Source organism: Anomaloglossus baeobatrachus, chromosome 7 (assembly GCF_048569485.1).
Source record: "Anomaloglossus baeobatrachus isolate aAnoBae1 chromosome 7, aAnoBae1.hap1, whole genome shotgun sequence".
NCBI classification, from domain to species: Eukaryota; Metazoa; Chordata; class Amphibia; order Anura; family Aromobatidae; genus Anomaloglossus; species Anomaloglossus baeobatrachus.
In genome coordinates, this window is record NC_134359.1 from 6,844,202 (window position 1) to 6,871,290 (window position 27,089).

The 27,089-nt window shown below is 52.4% G+C and overlaps 1 protein-coding gene across 7 annotated transcripts in view; it reads right to left on the bottom strand.

The window, feature by feature from the left end:
* The window catches only part of KALRN (kalirin RhoGEF kinase), a 346,094-nt gene that overhangs the window by 24,386 nt on the left and 294,619 nt on the right, over positions 1–27,089 (bottom strand). For all 7 annotated transcript variants that reach the window (XM_075316995.1, XM_075316994.1, XM_075316993.1 and 4 more), the window contains 2 exons: positions 18,050–18,077; positions 8,466–8,631 (listed from right to left, as the gene is read on the bottom strand). In XM_075316995.1, the coding sequence (XP_075173110.1) occupies positions 8,466–8,631; positions 18,050–18,077 (194 nt within the window). The remainder of the gene's footprint in view (positions 1–8,465; positions 8,632–18,049; positions 18,078–27,089) is intronic.

Here is a 27,089-nt window from a genome sequence, read left to right on the forward strand (position 1 = left end):
AGGCTGCCTGAAGCTTGTCCTGTGGTACGGGGACCAGTACCCACACCTTTTGACCCACTTGGTAGATCCTCTCACAAGCGTTCTGGTCGTACCAATGCTTCTGATCGGCCTGGGCTTGAGCCATATTGTCGTGTACCAGTTGCGTCAAGGCCTGCATTTTGTCCCGGAAGCGCATGACATACTCGATAACCGACACTCCAGGGGTGGCCAAATCCCCTTCCCAAGCCTCTTTCACCAGAGCCAGGGGGCCCCGCACACGTCGCCCGTACAGGAGCTCAAACGGTGAGAATCCCGTTGAGGCCTGTGGAACCTCCCGGTAAGCAAATAACAGGTGGGGGAGATACCGCTCCCAGTCACGCCCGTGGGAGTCGACCAACATCTTAAGCATCTGCTTTAAGGTGCCATTGAACCGCTCGCACAGGCCATTAGTCTGTGGATGGTACGGGCTGGCCACCAGATGTCGCACCTGGACTTGCTTACAGAGGGCCTCCATCAGCTGGGACATGAATTGGGTCCCCCGGTCAGTGAGCATTTCCTGGGGAAAACCCACTCGGGAGAAAATCTCCAGCAATGCGGTGGCCACCTTGTCAGCCCGAATGGACGACAAGGCCACTGCTTCTGGGTACCGGGTGGCATAGTCCACTACCGTCAGTATGAAGCGTTTCCCGGAGCTACTGGGGATGGCCAGCGGGCCGACCAGATCCACAGCCACCCTCCTGAAAGGCTCATCGATGATGGGAAGAGATACCAGTGGGGCTTTGGGGTGTGGCCCCGCCTTCCCCACTCTCTGACAGGTTTCACACGAACGGCAGTAGGCAGCCACATCGGCCCCCATTTTTGGCCAGTAGAAATGCTGGTTTAACCTGGCCTTGGTCTTAGCGATCCCTAGGTGTCCGGCCATCGGAAACTCATGTGCGATCCGCAACAACTCCGTCCGGAACGGATAGGGTACCACCAACTGTCGGTCCCTGGGCCACGCCTCCGGTGAACCCTGCTGGACCGTGACCCGGTACAGCCGTCCTTGGTCCCAGACCACTCGCTCCGGGTCCGAGTCCGAGGGAGGCTGTGCCGCCTGCTCCTTTAGAGCTTTCAGGCTGTCGTCAGCTTCTAACGCTGCCTGAAACCCGTGACTAGATGTGGCCAGAATCGACGAGACTGTCACACCTTCGGTCAGTAACCCGGGACCTGTGTCCTGGCCTCCGCCTGACTCGGCTGCCACTTGGTCAGAAGGGGAAGAGCCATCGGACCTCCGGGAGGCCCCTTGGGTTCCAGCACCCCACTGCGGGTGACAGTGGCCACAGCCGCTGCGACCGTGGGTCGTGCCTGCTCCTCCTCCGTTCCTGACCAAGTCGCTGATTCAGGCAGACCTACCTGGCTTCCTGACACCCCGGTTGTGGGGGAACCCTGCACCGAGATCTTACCTGGGAGCACTTCCGCTCTGGGACCGGCACCAATCTCACCTGCCTGTTCCCCCCCCTGCAGCAACAGAACTCCGCTGTGAAATCTCTGGGGACCCCACATTTGCTGTGGTAGCCCCCACCCCACACACTGGTTCTCCCCCTGCAGCACCCTGCTCTCTGCTTATCCCTGCAGAGGGCAACAGATCCCAGCTCACTGGCTGATCACTTGTAGAGGCATTGTCCCACCTTCCTCTGACCCCCTCCCCTCCTGTCACAGCTGCAGCTGTGTGTGTGTCTATGCAAGCAGAAAAATCAGAGTTCACTCCCCCCTCCCTTACATCATTCATAGATAACACATTAACATTGTCAGGAGGCATGTCAGTACTGGCTGAAGGTTCAGCCCTTGGGGGGGGGCCCAAACTGGGAGGTTATCTGCCCCAAATCTGTCCCAAGTAGCACGTTTGCGGGGATCCGATCAGTTACCCCCACCTCCCTCACCCCTCGCCCTGCGCCCAGTCCAAATAAATGCCATCAACAGGCAGCGCCGGGTCAATGCCTCCAATCCCGGAGACAGCGAGGGTTTTTCCAGGTACCAAGTCTTGGGGGGACACCATCTCAGGCCGCACCAGAGTCACCTCCGAGGCGCTGTCTCACAGTCCTATGGTCACAGACCGGCCGACGGTGACAGGTTGGAAGCTGTCCAGGGACCTACCACCACCCCCACCCACACAATACACCTTGGGCGGCCCTTGGGACAGGGCCGGGGCCGGGGCCTTGGGACGCTGAGGGCACATGGCCTTGAAGTGTCCAGGTTGGTTGCACTGGTGGCACCGTCTTGGTTCTGCCACGGGCCTGGAGAGGGGAGTTGAGGGGGACACCCCCTGCAGTCTAGGGGCAGGTGGGGTATTCGCAGCATTCATCTTACCCCCTCTCCAGGTGCTGCTGGTGGCCGCTCTCCTGGCCTCAGGAGCCCGATTGTTGGTGTAGTCATCGGCCAGGGCAGCTGTAGCCGTGGACCCCTTTGGCTTCTGGTCTCGGATGAACTGACGGAGATCCTCAGGGCAGTTCCACAAGAGTTGCTCCGTGATGAACAAGTCCAGGATCTCCGGTCCGGTGGAAAGCTGCAGGCCTTGGGTCCAGTGGTCGGCAGCTCGGGCAAGTGCCCGCCGGTGGTCAGCCCAGGAGTCCTTTGGTCCCTTTTGTAGGCTCTGGAACTTCTTGCGGTAGGACTCCGGAGTGAGGTTGTACTGTTGGATCAGGGCCCGCTTGATGGTGTCGTAGCCCTGATCTGCCTCAGCAGGCAAGTCCCCAAGGATTTCCAGGGCCTTACCCCTTAAACGGGGGGTCAGGTATTTGGCCCACTGGTCCTTGTCCAGATGGTGCTGCAGGCAAGTCCGTTCAAAAGCAGTCCGGAAAGAGTCTAAGTCTCCATCCTTCTCCAGCACTGGGAAGTCCTCAACACGGACCTTTGGAAGTTTGGTGTCTTGAAGGTCACGGGTGGCTGATGAGGGCTGGAGCTGAGCTAGCTGCAGCTGGTGGTCACGCTCTGCCTGTTGCTGTCGCTCTTCACGTGCTGCTTGCCGCTCCGCAGCCTCACGCGCTGCTTGCCGCTCCGCAGCCTCAGCGTCACGCGCTGCTTGTCGCTCACGCTCGGCCATGAGTATCTCGTAGGTATCCCGGTCTCCAGCCATAAGCCTGGCCAAGGCAGCTTGAAGGAGGGCCTCCGAACCTCTCAGGCCGGAGGGATTTGCAAGGGGTGATCTGCGGCACGCTGCAGAGCCGGGTGATTCACTGTCCCGTTCAGAGCGGAGGACTGGCATCTGGCTCCCTGAGGACATTTGGGTGAGCTGCTCCTCATCTTGTCCAGCAGTGCCAGGTTGTGCGATGTCCTTCAGAGCTGTTCTCTGGCGTCGGGCTCTTGGAGGGCTCGTGGACAACCTCCTCATCGTCTCTGGCCTGAGCATCGGCCATTCCTTTGGCTTTGCTCCTGGTGCTCTCAGCCATTCTTGCAGACTTTGGTCACTGACACAGAACTGACACCTGATGCCTCCACACACCTTACAGTACCTGCACTCTGACACTCTAGTGTTGGTCTGGTCTGAAGACCCCAGCAGCCACAGCTGCTGCAGGCAGTCTTTAGTGTCTGGGAGTATGGGTCTCACACTCACACACACTATTATCTCGATCCCACCGCTATGCCACCAATATGTCACGAACCACCAGGGACGGTCACTCAGAAATCCCCCGCGCTGGCTACCAGTACGTCACAATCGGGGGGTAACAAGTGGGGGTCACCCCTCCTTTATACCTCCCTACCGACAGACAGAGCACGTGACGCGCTCTCTAGCGCCCCTCTTATAGTCAGGCCAATTATGGAATTGCCCGACAACAAGCAAGGAGGCCGCTATACTACTTATGCCGATTATTGAAGGGTCCCCGGTGAGAGTAGGGTATATATTCCCCCGACCTCCGCGGGCGGAATATATAAAATCTCCCCGAATCTCACTGGCCTCCCCACAATAATCCTTGGCACAACTCGCTGCCACCAACCGCTTCACGGTAACTATTAGCCGAACACACAGACGTGGGATTCAAGATCGAGATAACAGAACAGCCCAAGATTAATTATATAATTTAATCAGCCTAAAGCACACTAGAAACTACAATATATACAATAGGGGATCTACAGAATATACATAGGTCAGAGTACAGTTACAATCAAAGCATGGGTTACAAACAGGCATACACAGTTCCAGCAGTTACCTTGTGCGTCTGGCCACAGGGGGGCGCCGTGGACCAGGTTTCCAGGATCTCCCTCACAGGTCTTCCCTGATCAGACCCCCGAGCAAAAGAACACTGGAAAATGGTCGAATTGGGGTTATCAACCTGGGCAAATCCAGGTCCCCTCATACCTTCGTGACCTCACAGGGAAGCACTGCCACTCCCCCCGCTTTGAGTCAGAATTATCCAGAAAGGGGATATTGGCCATAACTTTGCCTGGGAGCGTCGTAGGCAGACGTCAATGCTCTCATTGTGACCGTTATGAATTTAGCTGCAAAACGAGAGGACTCATGACCTGTCTGCCAGTTCCCCACCGGCCGATATCACGTTTGGGGTATTTCCCAATGTCCTACTCCCATAAAAAAGGTGTGCCAGCATCGTCCGCATGCGAAAACACCATTTTTATGGTTGCCATATTTATCGAAAATATGGCTTGCGAGATATGAACCATATTTTACTGGAGTCGTTCTGTCTGGATACTTCCATAGCCTTATAATGAGATACAAACTTTTGTTACAGGGTCACGGCAGGGGGTCATCCTGTCTCCATTGTTCCCAGGTCATCTAATCTCCATATCACAGGATAGGATGTGACACCTTCCCAGATGTTGGACATTGAGAACAAGAAGGGAGGGGGCACTGCCATGGAGGGATGAGAGCGATTATGACTGGAAATCATAATTCCTCTTATATATCCCAGGATTTTCCTCACAATGGGCATATCTGAACTTGTGTACGCCCCTAGCCTATATCAAGAGGACTCATGAGTCTCCTCAGTCTGTTTTGGTGCCATCTTTACTGTGACCAAGAAGAGACTTCATATCCGACTGTGTCTGGTGTGGATTCTTTTATGCATGCACTTGGTCTATACCAATTCGGCCAGGCAGTAGGCAACTAGTGATCTCTGGTTAAGAGTTCACCTTAACAGAACCTCGCCCCAGTATAGAGAGGCTCATTCCCAGGAGAGATGAAGGAAAAGAAAAGAAAGAAGAAAGAGACAAGAGGAAGAAAGGAGGGAAGAATGGAGGAGGGGTCCAGAGGAGGGTTATGGGAAGGAGAAGGGTTGTAAATGGGGAGAGGTGTGAATGGGATGGGGGAGTTGATTGGGACGGGTGGGGTGGGAGGTAGTTTTTGGGTGGGCGAAAGTATGTAGCAGGGGGGGGGCAGGAGAGGGTTTGTTTGTGGGTGGCAAAGGGGGTGTGGGTGGGAGGGGGTGGAAAGTAGTTTGTGGGTGGGGGAGTGTAGTTGGAGGGAGTGGGAGGGGAGTGTGGTTATGGGGGTAGAGGGGGGCAGTTATGTATGGGAGGGGGGTGTGTTTGGGTGATGGGATAATAAAGGGGTTGGGCATGACAAAGAAAGAAAAAGGAAAGAAGGAAGAAAAAAAAAAAAGGGAAAAGCGGGGGTATGGAGAGGAACTGGGGGTGTCTGGGTTTTGGTAGAGTTAACGCTTTCAGGCCCACATCATGAACTCCAGACCCCCATACAAATACCCCTCCCCTATTGCTCCTTTACAAATAGCCTCAATACTCCACATTAATCATCAGCAATTTTGCCCCTGTAGGGGCTATTTTATGTCCTCACCCCCTCTGGGGAGTAGCATCCCCACTCTTTGCCAGGGGCGATGATTTTGCAAAAGTCTTGTCCACATAGCGTCTTGCCTGATCAGGGGCCGTGAATGTCTCTGTACCTCCTCCTGGGGCAAAGATTTTAAGGATGGACGGGAATTGCAAAGCAAATGTTATCTTCTTTCTGAAAAGCTCTGTGCAGACATCGCTGAAAGCTCTTCTTTTCTTTGTGACCTCCGCCGAATAGTCGCTGAATATCAGAATCTTATGTCCCCTTACCACCGTGGGGGATGTCTTCTTCCGAAATGCTTGTAAGATGTTAGTTTTATCCACAAAGTTCACATATCTGACAATCTTTGGCCTGGGTCTTGGAGGTGTGTTTGCACTTGTGTGCTGGGCTGGGGGTCCCACTCTGTGTGCCCTTTCAGCCTTGAGTGTATCAGCAATCCCCAGAGCGTGAGGTATGTCCTCCATGCATATCCCCATTAGCTGGTGAGGGGTGATAGTTTCTGGGAGCCCAATGATTCTTAAGTTGTTTCGTCTGGAGCGATTCTCCAGATCATCAACTTTATCTGCAAGTTGCTGGTTCAGCCTGGTGACTTTTTGCAGCTCGGCCTGCACCTCCCCCAACTCATCCTCCGCAGCCAGCGCTGAGTTTGTCCTCCACTGTAGCCAGTCTTTCTGATTGCTGTGAGATGGCTTCCTGCATTTGCTTCAGGGCACTGTCTGCTCCAGCATTTCCTGAAGCTTGGGGGTTAACATCTTTACCCCCTCATCTGCTAGGGACTTGTAAGAAATGCTGAGACCTGCAGTGCTTATCTCCTGCTCACCCCCTCCCTCCTGCTGGGTAAGCTGATTACCAGGTTTATTGCTTTTCCTGGGCTTGGTCACCTCTGGAGCCATTTTAGCACCACTGCTCCTCTGAGCTTAGGGGAGTGGATCTCTCTCCTGCATGCAAGCGCAGGACCCGGAAGTCATACACCTGCTGTGTGATGTGACCTCACAGACAGAAGTCCAATGGGGTGAGGTCAGGTGAGCGGAGGCCACACAGCCTCCATACCCAATGACTTGTAGGAGGTCTCCATGACGTATCGCTTCACGTCCGCAGCCTTGTGAGCTTTACACGTCCTAATCATAGCATTTCTGTGCAAGGTGTCGATTCGTATTGAATTGATGAAGCCCATTCTCTATCTCGTTCCGTTTTCGAGATAAAAATGCTAACTCTGTTGTTTTCCACCAGGTGGCGCTATAGGTGGTTTCATTGCATAGCACATGGCTACTTTACTATACCTAGACACCACTTCTATGCCTATAGCTGCCGCCGCTCTCAAATTAATGGTGGTGGACAGGATATGGGTGGACACACTGTATATAGGTGCGGTGTATACAGGATATGGGTGGACACACTGTATATAGGTGCGGTGTATACAGGATATGGGTGGACACACTGTATATAGGTGCGGTGTATACAGGATATGGGTGGACACACTGTATATAGGTGCGGTGTATACAGGATATGGGTGGACACACTATATAGGTGCGGTGTATACAGGATATGGGTGGACACACTGTATATACGTGCGGTGTATACAGGATATGGGTGGACACACTGTATATAGGTGTGGTGTATACAGGATATGGGTGGACACACTGTATATAGGTGCGGTGTATGCAGGATATGGGTGGACACAATGTATATAGGTGCGGTGTATACAGGATATGGGTGGACACACTGCATATAGGTGCGGTGTATACAGGATATGGGTGGACACACTGTATATACGTGCGGTGTATATAGGATATGGGTGGACACACTGTATATAGGTGCGGTGTATACAGGATATGGGTGGACACGCTGTATATAGGTGCGGTGTATACAGGATATGGGTGGACACACTGTATATAGGTGCGGTGTATACAGGATATGGGTGGTCACACTGTATATAGGTGCGGTGTATACAGGATATGGGTGGACACACTGTATATAGGTGTGGTGTATACAGGATATGGGTGGACACACTGTATAAACACACAACAGTATAACCATTCACTGACAGCAAGCAGAGATCTTAAATTGGTACATGCCCGACACCCTAAAGCGGGCTTTACACGCTACGATATATGTAACGAGATGTCGGCGGGGTCACGTCGTAAGTGACGCACATCCGGCCTCGTTAGTGATATCGTAGCGTGCGACAGCGGTGAACGAGCAGAAATACTCACCTTCTCGGTCATCGCTGACATGTTGCTCATTTTCTAAAAATTGAACGTCCGGTTGTTCAATGTTCCCGGGACAGCGCACAGCGCTCCGTGTGACACCCCGGGAACGATGAACACCGCTTACCTGCGCCCGCCAGCAATGCAGAAGGAAGGAGGTGGGCGGGATCTTTACGTCCCGCTCATCTCCGCCCCTCCGCTTCTATTGGCCGGCCACTGTGTGACGTCGCTGTGAAGCCGAACGTCCCTCCCCCTTCAGGAAGTGGATGTTCGCCGCCCACAGCGAGGTCGTTCGGGAGGTAAGTGTGTGTGACGGGGGTTACAGCATTGTGCGACACGGGCAACAAATTGTCTGTGCTGCACCAACGATGGGGACGGGTGCGATCGCACGACATATTGCAACATGTAAAGCAGGCTTTAGACTTTATATTTACATGGGACTGCAGCGGGTGTGTGACGTAAGCATGTGTCCGGACACTCCGGATATATAATGATGCGCTCACCTGGCCGCCATGGTGTACGTGCTGCAGTCTCCATCCAGGACGCTCTGGTCTGGGCCTCTCCATGTGACATGCGGCTTCGGTCGTCCACACACTTTACAGCGCAGGGTCACCGTGTCCCCCACCACACAGATGACGTCCGCCAGGTTTAGGAGGAACTCCGGGGCCACTGTCCCAACCATAAACATCAGACATAAGCACAAAGGTGACACCGACCGCAGCCAATCACAGTGCAGCGTGGACCTCACCAGCAGAGAAATACAGAAAGCTGATTGGCTGCTGCAGACATCTCCAAGAGTCACACAACCTACTGAAGACGTCTCCACCAATGTCTCACACTCAGCAGCACAGCCGTAGGGAGCGTCTCTGCAGTCACAGCCGTAGGGAGCGTCTCTGCCGACACAGCCATAGGGAGCGTCTCTGCCGACACAGCCGTAGGGAGCGTCTCTGCTGACACAGCCGTAGGGAGCGTCACTGCTGACACAGCCGTAGGGAGCAGTCTCTGCCGACACAGCCGTAGGGAGCGTCTCTGCCGACACAGCCGTAGGGAGCGTCTCTGCCGACACAGCCGTAGGGAGCGTCACTGCTGACACAGCCGTAGGGAGCGTCACTGCTGACACAGCCGTAGGGAGCAGTCTCTGCCGACACAGCCGTAGGGAGCGTCTCTGCCGACACAGCCGTAGGGAGCAGTCACAGCCATAGGGAGCAGTCACAGCCGTAGGGAGCGTCTCCGCCGTCACAGCTGTAGGGAGCAGTCTCTGCAGTCACAGCTGTAGGGAGCAGTCTCTGCAGTCACAGCTGTAGGGAGCAGTCTCTGCAGTCACAGCTGTAGGGAGCAGTCTCTGCAGTCACAGCTGTAGGGAGCAGTCTCTGCAGTCACAGCTGTAGGGAGCAGTCTCTGCAGTCACAGCTGTAGGGAGCAGTCTCTGCAGTCACAGCTGTAGGGAGCAGTCTCTGCAGTCACAGCTGTAGGGAGCAGTCTCTGCAGTCACAGCTGTAGGGAGCAGTCTCTGCAGTCACAGCTGTAGGGAGCAGTCTCTGCAGTCACAGCTGTAGGGAGCAGTCTCTGCAGTCACAGCCGTAGGGAGCAGTCTCTGCAGTCACAGCTGTAGGGAGCGTCTCTGCAGTCAGAGCTGTAGGGAGCGTCTCTGCAGTCAGAGCTGTAGGGAGCGTCTCTGCAGTCACAGCTGTAGGGAGCGTCTCTGCAGTCACAGCTGTAGGGAGCGTCTCTGCAGTCACAGCTGTAGGGAGCGTCTCTGCAGTCACAGCTACACCTCGCTCACTTTCAAATGGTCCGGACCATATCCCTCTTATACCCTCAGGCCCGGGGAGAGAATTCGGTCTTGTTTTCTGATACACAGCTACAGCCCTTCTGCATACAGTTTAAAGGGAACCTGTCAGCAGAAATTTCGCCCAAAACCTAAAAGCTTCCCCCTCTGCAGCTCCTGGGCTGCATTCTAGAAAGGTCCCTGTTATTATTGTGCCCCATGTGAGACCAAAATAAAGAGTTTATAAAGTAGTACCTTTTTGTATTCAGATACTGTAAATGTGACACGAGGGCGGGCTTTCTGGCGTCCGTTATTCTGCCCCCTGGTCCTGTATGCCGCCCCCATCGCTCCTTTCCATAGCTGATGCACCGCCCACTGCGCCAGCCATCCCCGCGCATGCCCAGTGCCAGTCTCACGGGACTGAGCAGTGTGACCGCTGGTGATGTTGCGCAGGCAAGTGATTATGGGCGGGGCTATGATTGTTATCAGCAAGTACCCGCCCATAATCTCGTGAGCGCGCAAACCTCACCAGCGGTCACTGTGCTCAGGGTAGTGCTAGACTGTATGGGCTGCTTCCAGGGATGACGTCCCTTTTGTCACGTGATAGGGGCGTGTTCAAAATACTATCCCGTGACAAAAGGGACGTCATCCTTGGAAGCAGCCCATACAGTCTAGCATCTACACTGAGCACAGTGTGACCGCTGGTGAGGTTTGCGCGCTCACGAGATTATGGGCGGGTACTTGCTGATAACAGTCACAGTCCCGCCCATAATCACTTGCCTGCGCAACGTCACCAGCGGTCACACTGCTCAGTCCCGTGAGACTGGCACTGGGCATGCGCGGGGATGGCTGGAGCAGTGGGTGGTGCATCAGCTATGGAAAGGAGCGATGGGGGGCGGCATACAGGACCAGGGGGCAGAATAACGGACGCCAGAAAGCCCGCCCCCGTGTCACATTTACACTATCTGAATACAAAAAGGTACCACTTTATAAAGTCTTTATTTTGGTCTCACATGGGGCACAATAATAACAGGGACCTTTCTAGAATGCAGCCCAGGAGCTGCAGAGGGGGAAGCTTTTAGGTTTTGGGCGAAATTTCTGCTGACAGGTTCCCTTTAAAGGGAACCTGTCAGGTGCAATATGAAACCGGGTGTTCGCGTCCTGGCATCAAACCCATGTAGTGCGCATGACCGAAAGTCCGGATCATGCGCGCGGAGCCGAAATCCAGGACTCGGACACGATGGCAGCAGAGAGGTGAGCGCAACCATCCTCTGACACTGCACATTCATTAGCATTCTAGCTCGCGCACAGGGGCGGACTTATACGCTAAGGGGGCCAACTATCTAAGGGAAATAACGCCCTGATGACTGGTCGCTGGCCTCATTAGCATATCATATAGGAACTTTAGAAATACTTTCTTTATCTGTGCTACTATTGTCTGGGACGTTAAGCAGCGATTAGCAACTGCTCGTGTTCCAGGGGGCATATTACACCTGACAGGTTCACTTTAATAGAAATATGTTACCTGAAGCAACCACTAGGAGGAGCTCCCTGTATACAGAGATACATAAGATCCTGTCTGCAGCCACCACTAGAGGGAGCTCCCTGTATACAGAGATACATGATAAGATCCTGTCTGCAGTCACCACTAGGGGGAGCTCCCTGTATACAGAGATACATAAGACCCTGTCTGCAGCCACCACTAGGGGGAGCTCCCTGTATACAGAGATACATGATAAGATCCTGTCTGCAGCCACCACTAGGGGGAGCTCCCTGTATACAGAGATACATGATAAGATCCTGTCTGCAGTCACCACTAGGGGGAGCTCCCTGTATACAGAGGTACATGATAAGATCCTGTCTGCAGCCACCACTAGGGGGTGCTCCCTGTATACAGAGATGCATGATAAGATCCTGTCTGCAGTCACCACTAGGGGGAGCTCCCTGTATACAGAGATACATGATAAGATCCTGTCTGCAGCCACCACTAGGGGGAGCTTCCTGTATACAGAGATACATGATAAGATCCTGTCTGCAGCCTCCACTAGGGGGAGCTCCCTGTATACAGAGATACATGATAAGATCCTGTCTGCAGTCACCACTAGGGGGAGCTCCCTGTATACAGAGATACATGATAAGATCCTGTCTGCAGCCACCACTAGGGGGAGCTCCCTGTATACAGAGATACATGATAAGATCCTGTCTGCAGCCACCACTAGAGGGAGCTCCCTGTATACAGAGATACATGATAAGATCCTGTCTGCAGTCACCACTAGGGGCAGCTCCCTGTATACAGAGGTACATGATAAGATCCTGTCTGCAGCCACCACTAGGGGGAGCTCCCTGTATATAGAGATACATGATAAGATCCTGTCTGCAGTCACCACTAGGGGGAGCTCCCTGTATACAGAGATACATGATAAGATCCTGTCTGCAGTCACCACTAGGGGGAGCTCCCTGTATACAGAGATACATGATAAGATCCTGTCTGCAGCCACCACTAGGAGGAGCTCCCTGTATACAGAGATACATGATAAGATCCTGTCTGCAGCCACCACTAGGAGGAGCTCCCTGTATACAGATACATGATAAGATCCTGTCTGCAGTCACCACTAGGGGGAGCTCCCTGTATATAGAGATACATGATAAGATCCTGTCTGCAGTCACCACTAGTGGGAGCTCCCTGTATACAGAGGTACATGATAAGATCCTGTCTGCAGCCACCACTAGGGGAGCTCCCTGTATACAGAGGTACATGATAAGATCCTGTCTGCAGTCACCACTAGAGGGAGCTCCCTGTATACAGAGATACATGATAAGATCCTGTCTGCAGCCATCACTAGGGGGAGCTCCCTGTATACAGAGATACATGATAAGATCCTGTCTGCAGCCACCACTAGGAGGAGCTCCCTGTATACAGAGATACATGATAAGATCCTGTCTGCAGCCACCACTAGGGGGAGCTCCCTGTATACAGAGATACATGATAAGATCCTGTCTGCAGCCACCACTAGGGGAGCTCCCTGTATACAGAGATACATGATAATATCCTGTCTGCAGTCACCACTAGGGGGAGCTCCCTGTATACAGAGATACATGATAAGATCCTGTCTGCAGCCACCACTAGGGGGAGCTCCCTGTATACAGAGATACATGATAAGATCCTGTCTGCAGTCACCACTAGGGGGAGCTCCCTGTATACAGAGATACAGGATAAGATCCTGTCTGCAGCCACCACTAGGGGGAGCTCCCTGTATACAGAGGTACATGATAAGATCCTGTCTGCAGTCACCACTAGGGGGAGCTCCCTGTATACAGAGATACATGATAAGATCCTGTCTGCAGCCACCACTAGGGGGAGCTCCCTGTATACAGAGATACATGATAAGATCCTGTCTGCAGCCACCACTAGGGGGAGCTCCCTGTATACAGAGATACATGATAAGATCCTGTCTGCAGTCACCACTAGGGGGAGCTCCCTGTATACAGAGATACAGGATAAGATCCTGTCTGCAGCCACCACTAGGGGGAGCTCCCTGTATACAGAGGTACATGATAAGATCCTGTCTGCAGTCACCACTAGGGGGAGCTCCCTGTATACAGAGATACATGATAAGATCCTGTCTGCAGCCACCACTAGGGGGAGCTCCCTGTATACAGAGATACATGATAAGATCCTGTCTGCAGCCACCACTATGGGGAGCTCTCTGTATACAGAGATAAATGATAAGATCCTGTCTGCAGCCACCACTAGGGGGAGCTCCCTGTATACAGAGGTACATGATAAGATCCTGTCTGCAGTCACCACTAGGGGGAGCTCCCTGTATATAGAGATACATGATAAGATCCTGTCTGCAGCCACCACTAGGGGGAGCTCCCTGTATACAGAGGTACATGATAAGATCCTGTCTGCAGCCACCACTAGGGGGAGCTCCCTGTATACAGAGATACATGATAAGATCCTGTCTGCAGTCACCACTAGGGGGAGCTCCCTGTATACAGAGATACATGATAAGATCCTGTCTGCAGCCACCACTAGGAGGAGCTCCCTGTATACAGAGATACATGATAAGATCCTGTCTGCAGCCACCACTAGGGAGAGCTCCCTGTATACAGAGATACATGATAAGATCCTGTCTGCAGTCACCACTAGGGGGAGCTCCCTGTATACAGAGATACATGATAAGATCCTGTCAGCAGCCACCACTAGGAGGAGCTCCCTGTATACAGAGATACATGATAAGATCCTGTCTGCAGTCACCACTAGGGGGAGCTCCCTGTATACAGAGATACAGGATAAGATCCTGTCTGCAGCCACCACTAGGGGGAGCTCCCTGTATACAGAGATACATGATAAGATCCTGTCTGCAGCCACCACTAGGGGGAGCTCCCTGTATACAGAGGTACATGATAAGATCCTGTCTGCAGCCACCACTAGGGGGAGCTCCCTGTATACAGAGATACATGATAAGATCCTGTCTGCAGCCACCACTAGGAGGAGCTCCCTGTATACAGAGATACATGATAAGATCCTGTCTGCAGCCACCACTAGGGGGAGCTCCCTGTATACAGAGATACATGATAAGATCCTGTCTGCAGCGACCACTAGGAGGAGCTCCCTGTATACAGAGATACATGATAAGATCCTGTCTGCAGTCACCACTAGGGGGAGCTCCCTGTATACAGAGATACATGATAAGATCCTGTCTGCAGCCACCACTAGGGGGAGCTCCCTGTATACAGAGATACATGATAAGATCCTGTCTGCAGCCACCACTAGGGAGAGCTCCCTGTATACAGAGATACATGATAAGATCCTGTCTGCAGCCACCACTAGGAGGAGCTCCCTGTATACAGAGATACATGATAAGATCCTGTCTGCAGTCACCACTAGGGGGAGCTCCCTGTATACAGAGATACATGATAAGATCCTGTCTGCAGCCACCACTAGGGGGAGCTCCCTCTATACAGAGATACATGATAAGATCCTGTCTGCAGCCACCACTAGGGGGAGCTCCCTGTATACAGAGATACAGGATAAGATCCTGTCTGCAGCCACCACTAGGGGGAGCTCCCTGTATACAGAGGTACATGATAAGATCCTGTCTGCAGTCACCACTAGGGGAAGCTCCCTGTATACAGAGATACATGATAAGATCCTGTCTGCAGCCACCACTAGGGGGAGCTCCCTGTATACAGAGATACATGATAAGATCCTGTCTGCAGCCACCACTAGGGAGAGCTCCCTGTATACAGAGATACATGATAAGATCCTGTCTGCAGCCACCACTAGGGGGAGCTCCCTGTATACAGAGATACATGATAAGATCCTGTCTGCAGTCACCACTAGGGGGAGCTCCCTGTATACAGAGATACATGATAAGATCCTGTCTGCAGCCACCACTAGGAGGAGCTCCCTGTATACAGAGATACATTATAAGATCCTGTCTGCAGCCACCACTAGGGAGAGCTCCCTGTATACAGAGATACATGATAAGATCCTGTCTGCAGCCACCACTAGGGGGAGCTCCCTGTATACAGAGATACAGGATAAGATCCTGTCTGCAGCCACCACTAGGGGGAGCTCCCTGTATACAGAGATACATGATAAGATCCTGTCTGCAGTCACCACTAGGGGGAGCTCCCTGTATACAGAGATACATGATAAGATCCTGTCTGCAGCCACCACTAGGAGGAGCTCCCTGTATACAGAGATACATTATAAGATCCTGTCTGCAGCCACCACTAGGGAGAGCTCCCTGTATACAGAGATACATGATAAGATCCTGTCTGCAGCCACCACTAGGGGGAGCTCCCTGTATACAGAGATACAGGATAAGATCCTGTCTGCAGCCACCACTAGGGGGAGCTCCCTGTATACAGAGATACATGATAAGATCCTGTCTGCAGCCACCACTAGGGCGAGCTCCCTATATACAGAGATACATGATAAGATCCTGTCTGCAGCCACCACCAGGGGGAGCTCCCTGTATACAGAGATACATGATAAGATCCTGTCTGCAGCCACCACTAGGGGGAGCTTCCTGTATACAGAGATACATGATAAGATCCTGTCTGCAGTCACCACTAGGGGGATCTCCCTGTATACAGAGATACATGATAAGATCCTGTCTGCAGTCACCACTAGGGGGATCTCCCTGTATACAGAGATACATGATAAGATCCTGTCTGCAGCCACCACTAGGGGGAGCTCCCTGTATACAGAGATACATGATAAGATCCTGTCTGCAGCCACCACTAGGGGGAGCTTCCTGTATACAGAGATACATGATAAGATCCTGTCTGCAGCCACCACTAGGGGGAGCTCCCTGTATACAGAGATACATGATAAGATCCTGTCTGCAGCCACCACTAGGGGGAGCTCCCTGTATACAGAGGTACATGATAAGATCCTGTCTGCAGCCACCACTAGGGGGAGCTCCCTGTATACAGAGATACATGGTAAGATCCTGTCTGCAGTCACCACTAGGGGGAGCTCCCTGTATACAGAGATACATGGTAAGATCCTGTCTGCAGTCACCACTAGGGGGCGCTCCCTGTATACAGAGATAGATGATAAGATCCTGTCTGCAGCCACCACTAGGGGGAGCTCCCTGTATACAGAGACACATGATAAGATACTGTCTGCAGCCACCACTAGGGGGAGCGCCCTGTATACAGAGATACATGATAAGATCCTGTCTGCAGCCACCACTAGGGGGAGCTCCCTCTATACAGAGATACATGATAAGATCCTGTCTGCAGCCACCACTAGGGGGAGCTCCCTGTATACAGAGATACATGATAAGATCCTGTCTGCAGCCTCCACTAGGGGGAGCTCCCTGTATACAGAGATACATGATAAGATCCTGTCTGCAGCCACCACTAGGGGGAGCTCCCTGTATACAGAGATACATGATAAGATCCTGTCTGCAGCCACCACTAGGGGGAGCTCCCTGTATACAGAGATACATGATAAGATCCTGTCTGCAGCCACCACTAGGGGGAGCTCCCTGTATACAGAGATACATGATAAGAGCCTGTCTGCAGCCACCACTAGGGGGAGCTCCCTGTATACAGAGATACATGATAAGATCCTGTCTGCAGCCACCACTAGGGAGAGCTCCCTGTATACAGAGATACATTATGATTCTGTCTTGTTAGAGTTCTGTTTCTTAATGGGTATCTAGGGGATTTGGAGCTTTACCTGACTGCCATCACAAGCCATAATCGTGTTTAAGGACATGTATGCAGTCACCTTATATGAAAGAGCACCATCTCGTCAGTGAACATGTGTGGATTTATCAGGTATTGCCAGCAGAGGGCAGCAGTGCTCTCTGCACAGCTGTCACTGATCTAGTGCTTGATCATTCTTTGTATATAGGACTAGCTGTAGTACCCGACGTTGCCCGGGATAGTAACAGTCTCTCTGTCTCTCTCCCAGTCTCTGTCTGTCTGTCTCTCTGTGCCTTTTTTTGTCGGCCCGTGTCTATGTCTCTTGGCCCGTGTCTATGTCTCTTTCCACGGTCTGTCTCTTTCCACGGTCTGTCCCTTTCCACGGTCTGTCCCTTTCCACGGTCTGTCCCTTTCCACGGTCTGTCCCTTTCCACGGTCTGTCCCTTTCCACGGTCTGTCCCTTTCCACGGTCTGTCCCTTTCCACGGTCTGTCCCTTTCCACAGTCTGTCCCTTTCCACAGTCTGTCCCTTTCCACAGTCTGTCCCTTTCCACAGTCTGTCCCTTTCCACAGTCTGTCCCTTTCCACAGTCTGTCCCTTTCCACAGTCTGTCCCTTTCCACAGTCTGTCCCTTTCCACAGTCTGTCCCTTTCCACAGTCTGTCCCTTTCCACAGTCTGTCCCTTTCCACGGTCTGTCTCTTTCCACAGTCTGTCCCTTTCCACGGTCTGTCTCTTTCCACGGTCTGTCTCTTTACACGGTCTGTCTCTTTCCACGGTCTGTCTCTATCTCTCTCTATCTGTCTCACCATGGACATCTTATTACCTCACACATAAGCTTCTTATACTAACAGTTTATTTTGTTCCTACAGCAACCACTGACAGTTGCTATTAATAGCCTGCAGCTCCCACCTCTTCAGTTTAATGGAGGCAGGATTTCTGAGAGTAACTGTAAAGCGCGGGGTTAATTTTTTCCCGTCACAACATAGTCTATGACGTTCCCTGGGTGTCTGTTCAAAATTTCGTGATTGTAAATGTGACGGTGCAAATTCCTTTAGCGGACGCACATACATACACTGAGCTTTCTAGATTAGATTAGATTAGATGAGATGAATCGGGGCAAACACTTGAGTCGTCATCACTCACCTTCCTGAATGAAGTTTGGATTCATAATCTGAAAAAAAAAAAAAAAAAAAGTGAATTTCTTTTCTGTTACTGAATAATGATGAGCCCCCGCTGCCCCTTCGAGTGTCTGCACCCACAACGGTAGGGAACCAACCCTCCGACACTGGACCATGTCAGCAGGATTTCACCGCAAGATCTTCATATATGAATGTAGGTCTTTCAAATACAAGTCCAGCAACACCTTTCTATGGCCGGTCCACTGCTGTGTTACTGAGAAATTAAGAGCTTGAATCGATATGCAAATGAGGCTGAAGTGCTATCGGTGCGCGGAAGCTCTTCCTAAGCCTCGGTCACTCCGGCATGGGAAGTGCAAAGGAGCCGTCAGTCAAGCACGAAAAGGCCGCACTGTGCAGAGAATAGAGCCGGACTGACCGAGGCTCGGGAAGAGCTTCCACCTGCCGGGAGCATTGCAGCCTCATTTACATATACATTCAAATGCCGATGAAGAAAAGGAAGGAATTCCAGCAACTCCAGGAGAGAAGAGATTTTCTTTAAAAGTAATTTCTTTATTGATAATAAAAATATTCCATCGGTGCAAGACAAAAATAGGGAGGCAAAAAGGGGGGTTGTTGTTTTGGATTCACTTTTGTACTTCAAAATGAACCATGCCATTTTGTCTGACGATCACACTTATTTACATTTACAGGGGGACCCAACCAATTTTTATAAGGTAAAAATTGATAAAATGCTCCAGGCTGGTTTGGAGGGGGGCATTTTTACACAAAAAATTTATGATTATCTCAAAGTGGACCATCCTGTGATTCCTGTGTATCATGCCCTCCCCAAACTACAAAAAGGTGTTTTTCCACCTCCATTCAGGCCCATTATATGCGGCATTGGTTCCCTTGGGGAAAAACTTGGTGCTTGGTTGGATTATTTTTTGCAGCCTTTATTTAGGGAACTGCCGGGTTTTCTTAGAGACACTAAATCCCTTATCAATAATTTGAATTCTATATCCTGGCAAAGTAACTACATGTGGCTGACGTGTGACATTGTCAGCCTTTATCCTTCTATTCCACATCATGTAGCCACAGATTGTTTGCAGTTATTTCTCAGAAAACACAGTTCATACCCTATCCACATACAAAATTTCATCATCACTGCAATTAATTTTTTATTAACGCACAATTATTTTTCTTTTGATGAAAAATTCTTTTTGCAGAAATGTGGCGTTAGCATGGGAGGGAAATTTCCCCCTCCCTTGCTAACATTGTTGTAGCCATTTTTGAGGAATTTTATATTTTCAATGATGATAATGATTTTTCAGATCACAATTTTTTACACACGTTACATTGACGATTTATTGATTATATGGAAGGGAAATGTTGCTACAGCACATTCCTTCATAAATCATCTCAATCAAAATTCTTTCAATCTCAAATTCACATTTCAAACACATTCCACCAGCATTAATTACTTAGATGTTACTTTGACAGGCAATGGCAGTATAGTGGAGATCCTTCCTTACCATAAGGACACGGACTCCAACTCTATCTTACTGGCCAGTTCATGTCACTCTCCGCATGTTATCAAAAATATTCCACTTGGTGAACTCATTAGGTTGAAGCGCAATTGTTCTTGTCCTGAGGTTCTACAAGCGGAAACTGACTCTGTTGTGGCAAAGCTCAAACATAGAGGCTATCCGAAATGGCGTCTAGATCGGGCAAAAACTATAGTTAATGAAATAGATAGATCTGATTTATTTAAAGATAACAACAAAAATAAGAACAAGCATAAAAAGAATAATTGTGTGACGTTTATAACGAATTTTTCTCCACAATTTCATGATATAGTAAAAATAGTACAAAAACACCTGCCTATTTTACTTAGTGATGACTTATTAAACCGGATTTTCACTGAGAACAAAATTAATTTTGTGGCCAGAAGAGCCCCCAATCTTGCCAACATTTTATCCCCCAGTTTGGTTGTTAGCAAAAAGGACAATGCCATCTCTAAAAATTGGTTATCCTGCACAGGTTTTTTTGGTTGCGGGGACAACTTTTGCATCTCGTGTAAACATGTAAAAAAATGTAAATCATTTACATCTAATCATACAGGGCTTTCCTAGAACATCAACAGCTTTATAAACTGCAATACCCCAAATGTGGTTTATTTAATAGAGTGTATTTCCTGCCACGTTCAATATGTCGGCTGCACGAGTTGTCCCCTCAAACAAAGAATACGCAGACACATGTCAGACACACTAAATACATCTGCGGTAAATGTATCTGCTGTTTCTAGACACTTCACCTCTGTCCACAACAGGTGTCTGGACAATCTTGTATTTACAGGCATTGAAAAAGTTTCCAGACCGATCAGAGGGGGGACCTCAAAAGAAAGATTCTCAACAGAGAATCTTTCTGGATTTTTAAATTGGGCACGAGAACTCCGCATGGTCTGAATATGAGGAGAGACCTTGTGATGCAGTATACTTAAAATTCTTTAACCATTTGTTCGTTATATGACATACATTTCTAGCACCAGCAACTATATTATATTATATTCTAGCGATTATCGGAAATCTGATGGCTTAAGGTTATTCCTTCAGCATTTAAATTTTCATTATATAGAAATATGGGGAGCAATTGTTCCCTTTTTTTCCATCAGAAAAAATCTTTCTTGTCTCTAAGGCTATGTCCGCACGTTGCTTTTTACCTGCTTTTTACCTGCTTTTTTGCTGCTTTTTCAACTGCAGGGTTTATTGCCAAAATGGTTCTGTTCTGCTTTTCAAGCATAGTCTATGGGAATTTGGGTTTCTTGTTCGCATTATGCAGTTCAAACTGCAGCCTTTTTCTTGCAGAACTTTGGTCAAAAACTCAGCTTTGCAGTGCAAAACCCAAATGGCAAAAACAATTCACATGTCAATTGTTTTTGCCATTTGGGTTTTGCACTGCAAAGCTGAGTTTTTGACCAAAGTTCTGCAAGAAAAAGGCTGCAGTTTGAACTGCATAATGCGAACAAGAAACCCAAATTCCCATAGACTATGCTTGAAAAGCAGAACAGAACCATTTTGGCAATAAACGCTGCAGTTGAAAAAGCAGCAAAAAAGCAGGTAAAAAGCAGGTAAAAAGCAACGTGCGGACATAGCCTAAGAGTTTGTTTTATAATCTATACCAGGTTATATTTTGTTCATGTGAGCTCTCTGGTTACTTCTGTTTTTAATCATTTCATTTATATGTATTGGTGTTTTTCTCTTTTTTTCTTTGTTTTCTGTTGTGCTAAACTTTCGGTGCAGTGTCTCAGTTTTTAATTTTTTTTTTTTCCTCTGTGCTTTCCACATCAAGTGGGGTGGGTGGTGTCCCATCTAATTAATTCAACCTGCTCTTGTTGTGCACAGACTTTAAATATTGTTTTAGAGATTTTCTCTGCGCATTCCATGATTAAGACCTGTTTAGGTTGAAACGCGCAGGAAATAGCTCCTCTGTCTTTTTGCCTCCCTATTTTTGTCTTGCACCGATGGAATATTTTTATTATCAATAAAGAAATTGCTTTTAAAGAAAATCTCTTCTCTCCTGGAGTTGCTGGAATTCCTTCCTTTTCTTCATGTGTTTCCACCCAGGTCAGGGTGTATCCGTGCACCAGAGGTAAGATTTGGGAGTGAAGAGGGGTGAGCTGAAGTTTCTCTTCCTTTCAAATGCCGATCTCTCAGTGACGGGGAGCGACCGGTCACATGTAGGGATTGCTGGACTTGTGTTTGAAAGAACTACATGTGTACATCAAGAGCTCGGAGTGACATTCTGCTGACATTTCCTGTAACATACAGAACATGTTGAAAAGTGGAGAATTTCCACTAAAAAGTGTGTGGGAAAAAAGTGGAATAATAAGTTGAGAGGACGGGAGAGGGCTCCTGCAGCAGCTCCTCAGCCAGAGACAGGTACCAGGAGAGGGCTCCTGCAGCAGCTCCTCAGCCAGAGACAGATACCAGGAGAGGGCTCCTGCAGCAGCTCCTCAGCCAGAGACAGATACCAGGAGAGGGCTCCTGCAGCAGCTCCTCAGCCAGAGACAGATACCAGGAGAGGGCTCCTGCAGCAGCTCCTCAGCCAGAGACAGATACCAGGAGAGGGCTCCTGCAGCAGCTCCTCAGCCAGAGACAGACACCAGGAGAGGGCTCCTGCAGCAGCTCCTCAGCCAGAGACAGGTACCAGGAGAGGGCTCCTGCAGCAGCTCCTCAGCCAGAGACAGGTACCAGGAGAGGGCTCCTGCAGCAGCTCCTCAGCCAGAGACAGATACCAGGAGAGGGCTCCTGCAGCAGCTCCTCAGCCAGAGACAGGTACCAGGAGAGGGCTCCTGCAGCAGCTCCTCAGCCAGAGACAGATACTAGGAGAGGGCTCCTGCAGCAGCTCCTCAGCCAGAGACAGATACCAGGAGAGGGCTCCTGCAGCAGCTCCTCAGCCAGAGACAGATACCAGGAGAGGGCTCCTGCAGCAGCTCCTCAGCCAGAGACAGGTACCAGGAGAGGGCTCCTGCAGCAGCTCCTCAGCCAGAGACAGGTACCAGGAGAGGGCTCCTGCAGCAGCTCCTCAGCCAGAGACAGGTACCAGGAGAGGGCTCCTGCAGCAGCTCCTCAGCCAGAGACAGGTACCAGGAGAGGGCTCCTGCAGCAGCTCCTCAGCCAGAGACTGATACCAGGAGAGGGCTCCTGCAGCAGCTCCTCAGCCAGAGACAGGTACCAGGAGAGGGCTCCTGCAGCAGCTCCTCAGCCAGAAACAGGTACCAGGAGAGGGCTCCTGCAGCAGCTCCTCAGCCAGAGACTGATAACAGAAGAGGGCTCCTGCAGCAGCTCCTCAGCCAGAGACAGGTACCAGGAGAGGGCTCCTGCAGCAGCTCCTCAGCCAGAGACAGATACCAGGAGAGGGCTCCTGCAGCAGCTCCTCAGCCAGAGACAGATACCAGGAGAGGGCTCCTGCAGCAGCTCCTCAGCCAGAGACAGGTACCAGGAGAGGGCTCCTGCAGCAGCTCCTCAGCCAGAGACAGATACCAGGAGAGGGCTCCTGCAGCAGCTCCTCAGCCAGAGACAGGTACCAGGAGAGGGCTCCTGCAGCAGCTCCTCAGCCAGAGACAGATACTAGGAGAGGGCTCCTGCAGCAGCTCCTCAGCCAGAGACAGATACCAGGAGAGGGCTCCTGCAGCAGCTCCTCAGCCAGAGACTGATACCAGGAGAGGGCTCCTGCAGCAGCTCCTCAGCCAGAGACAGGTACCAGGAGAGGGCTCCTGCAGCAGCTCCTCAGCCAGAAACAGGTACCAGGAGAGGGCTCCTGCAGCAGCTCCTCAGCCAGAGACTGATAACAGAAGAGGGCTCCTGCAGCAGCTCCTCAGCCAGAGACAGGTACCAGGAGAGGGCTCCTGCAGCAGCTCCTCAGCCAGAGACAGATACCAGGAGAGGGCTCCTGCAGCAGCTCCTCAGCCAGAGACAGATACCAGGAGAGGGCTCCTGCAGCAGCTCCTCAGCCAGAGACAGATACCAGGAGAGGGCTCCTGCAGCAGCTCCTCAGCCAGAGACTGATACCAGGAGAGGGCTCCTGCAGCAGCTCCTCAGCCAGAGACAGGTACCAGGAGAGGGCTCCTGCAGCAGCTCCTCAGCCAGAAACAGGTACCAGGAGAGGGCTCCTGCAGCAGCTCCTCAGCCAGAGACTGATAACAGAAGAGGGCTCCTGCAGCAGCTCCTCAGCCAGAGACAGGTACCAGGAGAGGGCTCCTGCAGCAGCTCCTCAGCCAGAGACAGATACCAGGAGAGGGCTCCTGCAGCAGCTCCTCAGCCAGAGACAGATACCAGGAGAGGGCTCCTGCAGCAGCTCCTCAGCCAGAGACAGATACCAGGAGAGGGCTCCTGCAGCAGCTCCTCAGCCAGAGACTGATACCAGGAGAGGGCTCCTGCAGCAGCTCCTCAGCCAGAGACTGATACCAGGAGAGGGCTCCTGCAGCAGCTCCTCAGCCAGAGACAGGTACCAGGAGAGGGCTCCTGTAGCAGCTCCTCAGCCAGAGACAGACACCAGGAGAGGGCTCCTGCAGCAGCTCCTCAGCCAGAGACCGATACCAGGAGAGGGCTCCTGCAGCAGCTCCTCAGCCAGAGACAGATACCAGGAGAGGGCTCCTGCAGCAGCTCCTCAGCCAGAGACTGATACCAGGAGAGGGCTCCTGCAGCAGCTCCTCAGCCAGAGACAGGTACCAGGAGAGGGCTCCTGTAGCAGCTCCTCAGCCAGAGACAGACACCAGGAGAGGGCTCCTGCAGCAGCTCCTCAGCCAGAGACCGATACCAGGAGAGGGCTCCTGCAGCAGCTCCTCAGCCAGAGACAGACACCAGGAGAGGGCTCCTGCAGCAGCTCCTCAGCCAGAGACAGGTACCAGGAGAGGGCTCCTGCAGCAGCTCCTCAGCCAGAGACAGATACCAGGAGAGGGCTCCTGCAGCAGCTCCTCAGCCAGAGACAGGTACCAGGAGAGGGCTCCTGCAGCAGCTCCTCAGCCAGAGACAGGTACCAGGAGAGGGCTCCTGCAGCAGCTCCTCAGCCAGAGACAGATACTAGGAGAGGGCTCCTGCAGCAGCTCCTCAGCCAGAGACAGATACCAGGAGAGGGCTCCTGCAGCAGCTCCTCAGCCAGAGACTGATACCAGGAGAGGGCTCCTGCAGCAGCTCCTCAGCCAGAGACAGGTACCAGGAGAGGGCTCCTGCAGCAGCTCCTCAGCCAGAAACAGGTACCAGGAGAGGGCTCCTGCAGCAGCTCCTCAGCCAGAGACTGATAACAGAAGAGGGCTCCTGCAGCAGCTCCTCAGCCAGAGACAGGTACCAGGAGAGGGCTCCTGCAGCAGCTCCTCAGCCAGAGACAGATACCAGGAGAGGGCTCCTGCAGCAGCTCCTCAGCCAGAGACAGATACCAGGAGAGGGCTCCTGCAGCAGCTCCTCAGCCAGAAACAGATACCAGGAGAGGGCTCCTGCAGCAGCTCCTCAGCCAGAGACCGATACCAGGAGAGGGCTCCTGCAGCAGCTCCTCAGCCAGAGACCGATACCAGGAGAGGGCTCCTGCAGCAGCTCCTCAGCCAGAAACAGATACCAGGAGAGGGCTCCTGCAGCAGCTCCTCAGCCAGAGACAGGTACCAGGAGAGGGCTCCTGCAGCAGCTCCTCAGCCAGAAACAGATACCAGGAGAGGGCTCCTGCAGCAGCTCCTCAGCCAGAGACCGATACCAGGAGAGGGCTCCTGCAGCAGCTCCTCAGCCAGAGACCGATACCAGGAGAGGGCTCCTGCAGCAGCTCCTCAGCCAGAGACAGATACCAGGAGAGGGCTCCTGCAGCAGCTCCTCAGCCAGAGACAGATACCAGGAGAGGGCTCCTGCAGAAGCTCCTCAGCCAGAAACAGATACCAGGAGAGGGCTCCTGCAGCAGCTCCTCAGCCAGAGACAGGTACCAGGAGAGGGCTCCTGCAGCAGCTCCTCAGCCAGAAACAGATACCAGGAGAGGGCTCCTGCAGCAGCTCCTCAGCCAGAGACCGATACCAGGAGAGGGCTCCTGCAGCAGCTCCTCAGCCAGAGACCGATACCAGGAGAGGGCTCCTGCAGCAGCTCCTCAGCCAGAGACAGATACCAGGAGAGGGCTCCTGCAGCAGCTCCTCAGCCAGAGACCGATACCAGGAGAGGGCTCCTGCAGCAGCTCCTCAGCCAGAGACAGGTACCAGGAGAGGGCTCCTGCAGCAGCTCCTCAGCCAGAGACAGATACCAGGAGAGGGCTCCTGCAGCAGCTCCTCAGCCAGAGACAGATACCAGGAGAGGGCTCCTGCAGCAGCTCCTCAGCCAGAGACAGATACCAGGAGAGGGCTCCTGCAGCAGCTCCTCAGCCAGAGACTGATAACAGAAGAGGGCTCCTGCAGCAGCTCCTCAGCCAGAGACAGGTACCAGGAGAGGGCTCCTGCAGCAGCTCCTCAGCCAGAGACAGGTACCAGGAGAGGGCTCCTGCAGCAGCTCCTCAGCCAGAGACAGATACCAGGAGAGGGCTCCTGCAGCAGCTCCTCAACCAGAGACAGATACCAGGAGAGGGCTCCTGCAGCAGCTCCTCAGCCAGAGACAGGTACCAGGAGAGGGCTCCTGCAGCAGCTCCTCAGCCAGAAACAGATACCAGGAGAGGGCTCCTGCAGCAGCTCCTCAACCAGAGACAGATACCAGGAGAGGGCTCCTGCAGCAGCTCCTCAGCCAGAGACAGGTACCAGGAGAGGGCTCCTGCAGCAGCTCCTCAGCCAGAGACAGGTACCAGGAGAGGGCTCCTGCAGCAGCTCCTCAGCCAGAGACAGGTACCAGGAGAGGGGCTCCTGCAGCAGCTCCTCAGCCAGAGACAGACACCAGGAGAGGGCTCCTGCAGCAGCTCCTCAGCCAGAGACAGACACCAGGAGAGGGCTCCTGCAGCAGCTCCTCAGCCAGAGACCGATACCAGGAGAGGGCTCCTGCAGCAGCTCCTCAGCCAGAGACAGATACCAGGAGAGGGCTCCTGCAGCAGCTCCTCAGCCAGAGACAGGTACCAGGAGAGGGCTCCTGCAGCAGCTCCTCAGCCAGAAACAGGTACCAGGAGAGGGCTCCTGCAGCAGCTCCTCAGCCAGAGACAGGTACCAGGAGAGGGCTCCTGCAGCAGCTACTCAGCCAGAGACCGATACCAGGAGAGGGCTCCTGCAGCAGCTCCTCAGCCAGAGACAGACACCAGGAGAGGGCTCCTGCAGCAGCTCCTCAGCCAGAGACCGATACCAGGAGAGGGCTCCTGCAGCAGCTCCTCAGCCAGAGACAGGTACCAGGAGAGGGGCTCCTGCAGCAGCTCCTCAGCCAGAGACAGACACCAGGAGAGGGCTCCTGCAGCAGCTCCTCAGCCAGAGACAGGTACCAGGAGAGGGCTCCTGCAGCAGCTCCTCAGCCAGAGACAGATACCAGGAGAGGGCTCCTGCAGCAGCTCCTCAACCAGAGACAGATACCAGGAGAGGGCTCCTGCAGCAGCTCCTCAGCCAGAGACAGGTACCAGGAGAGGGCTCCTGC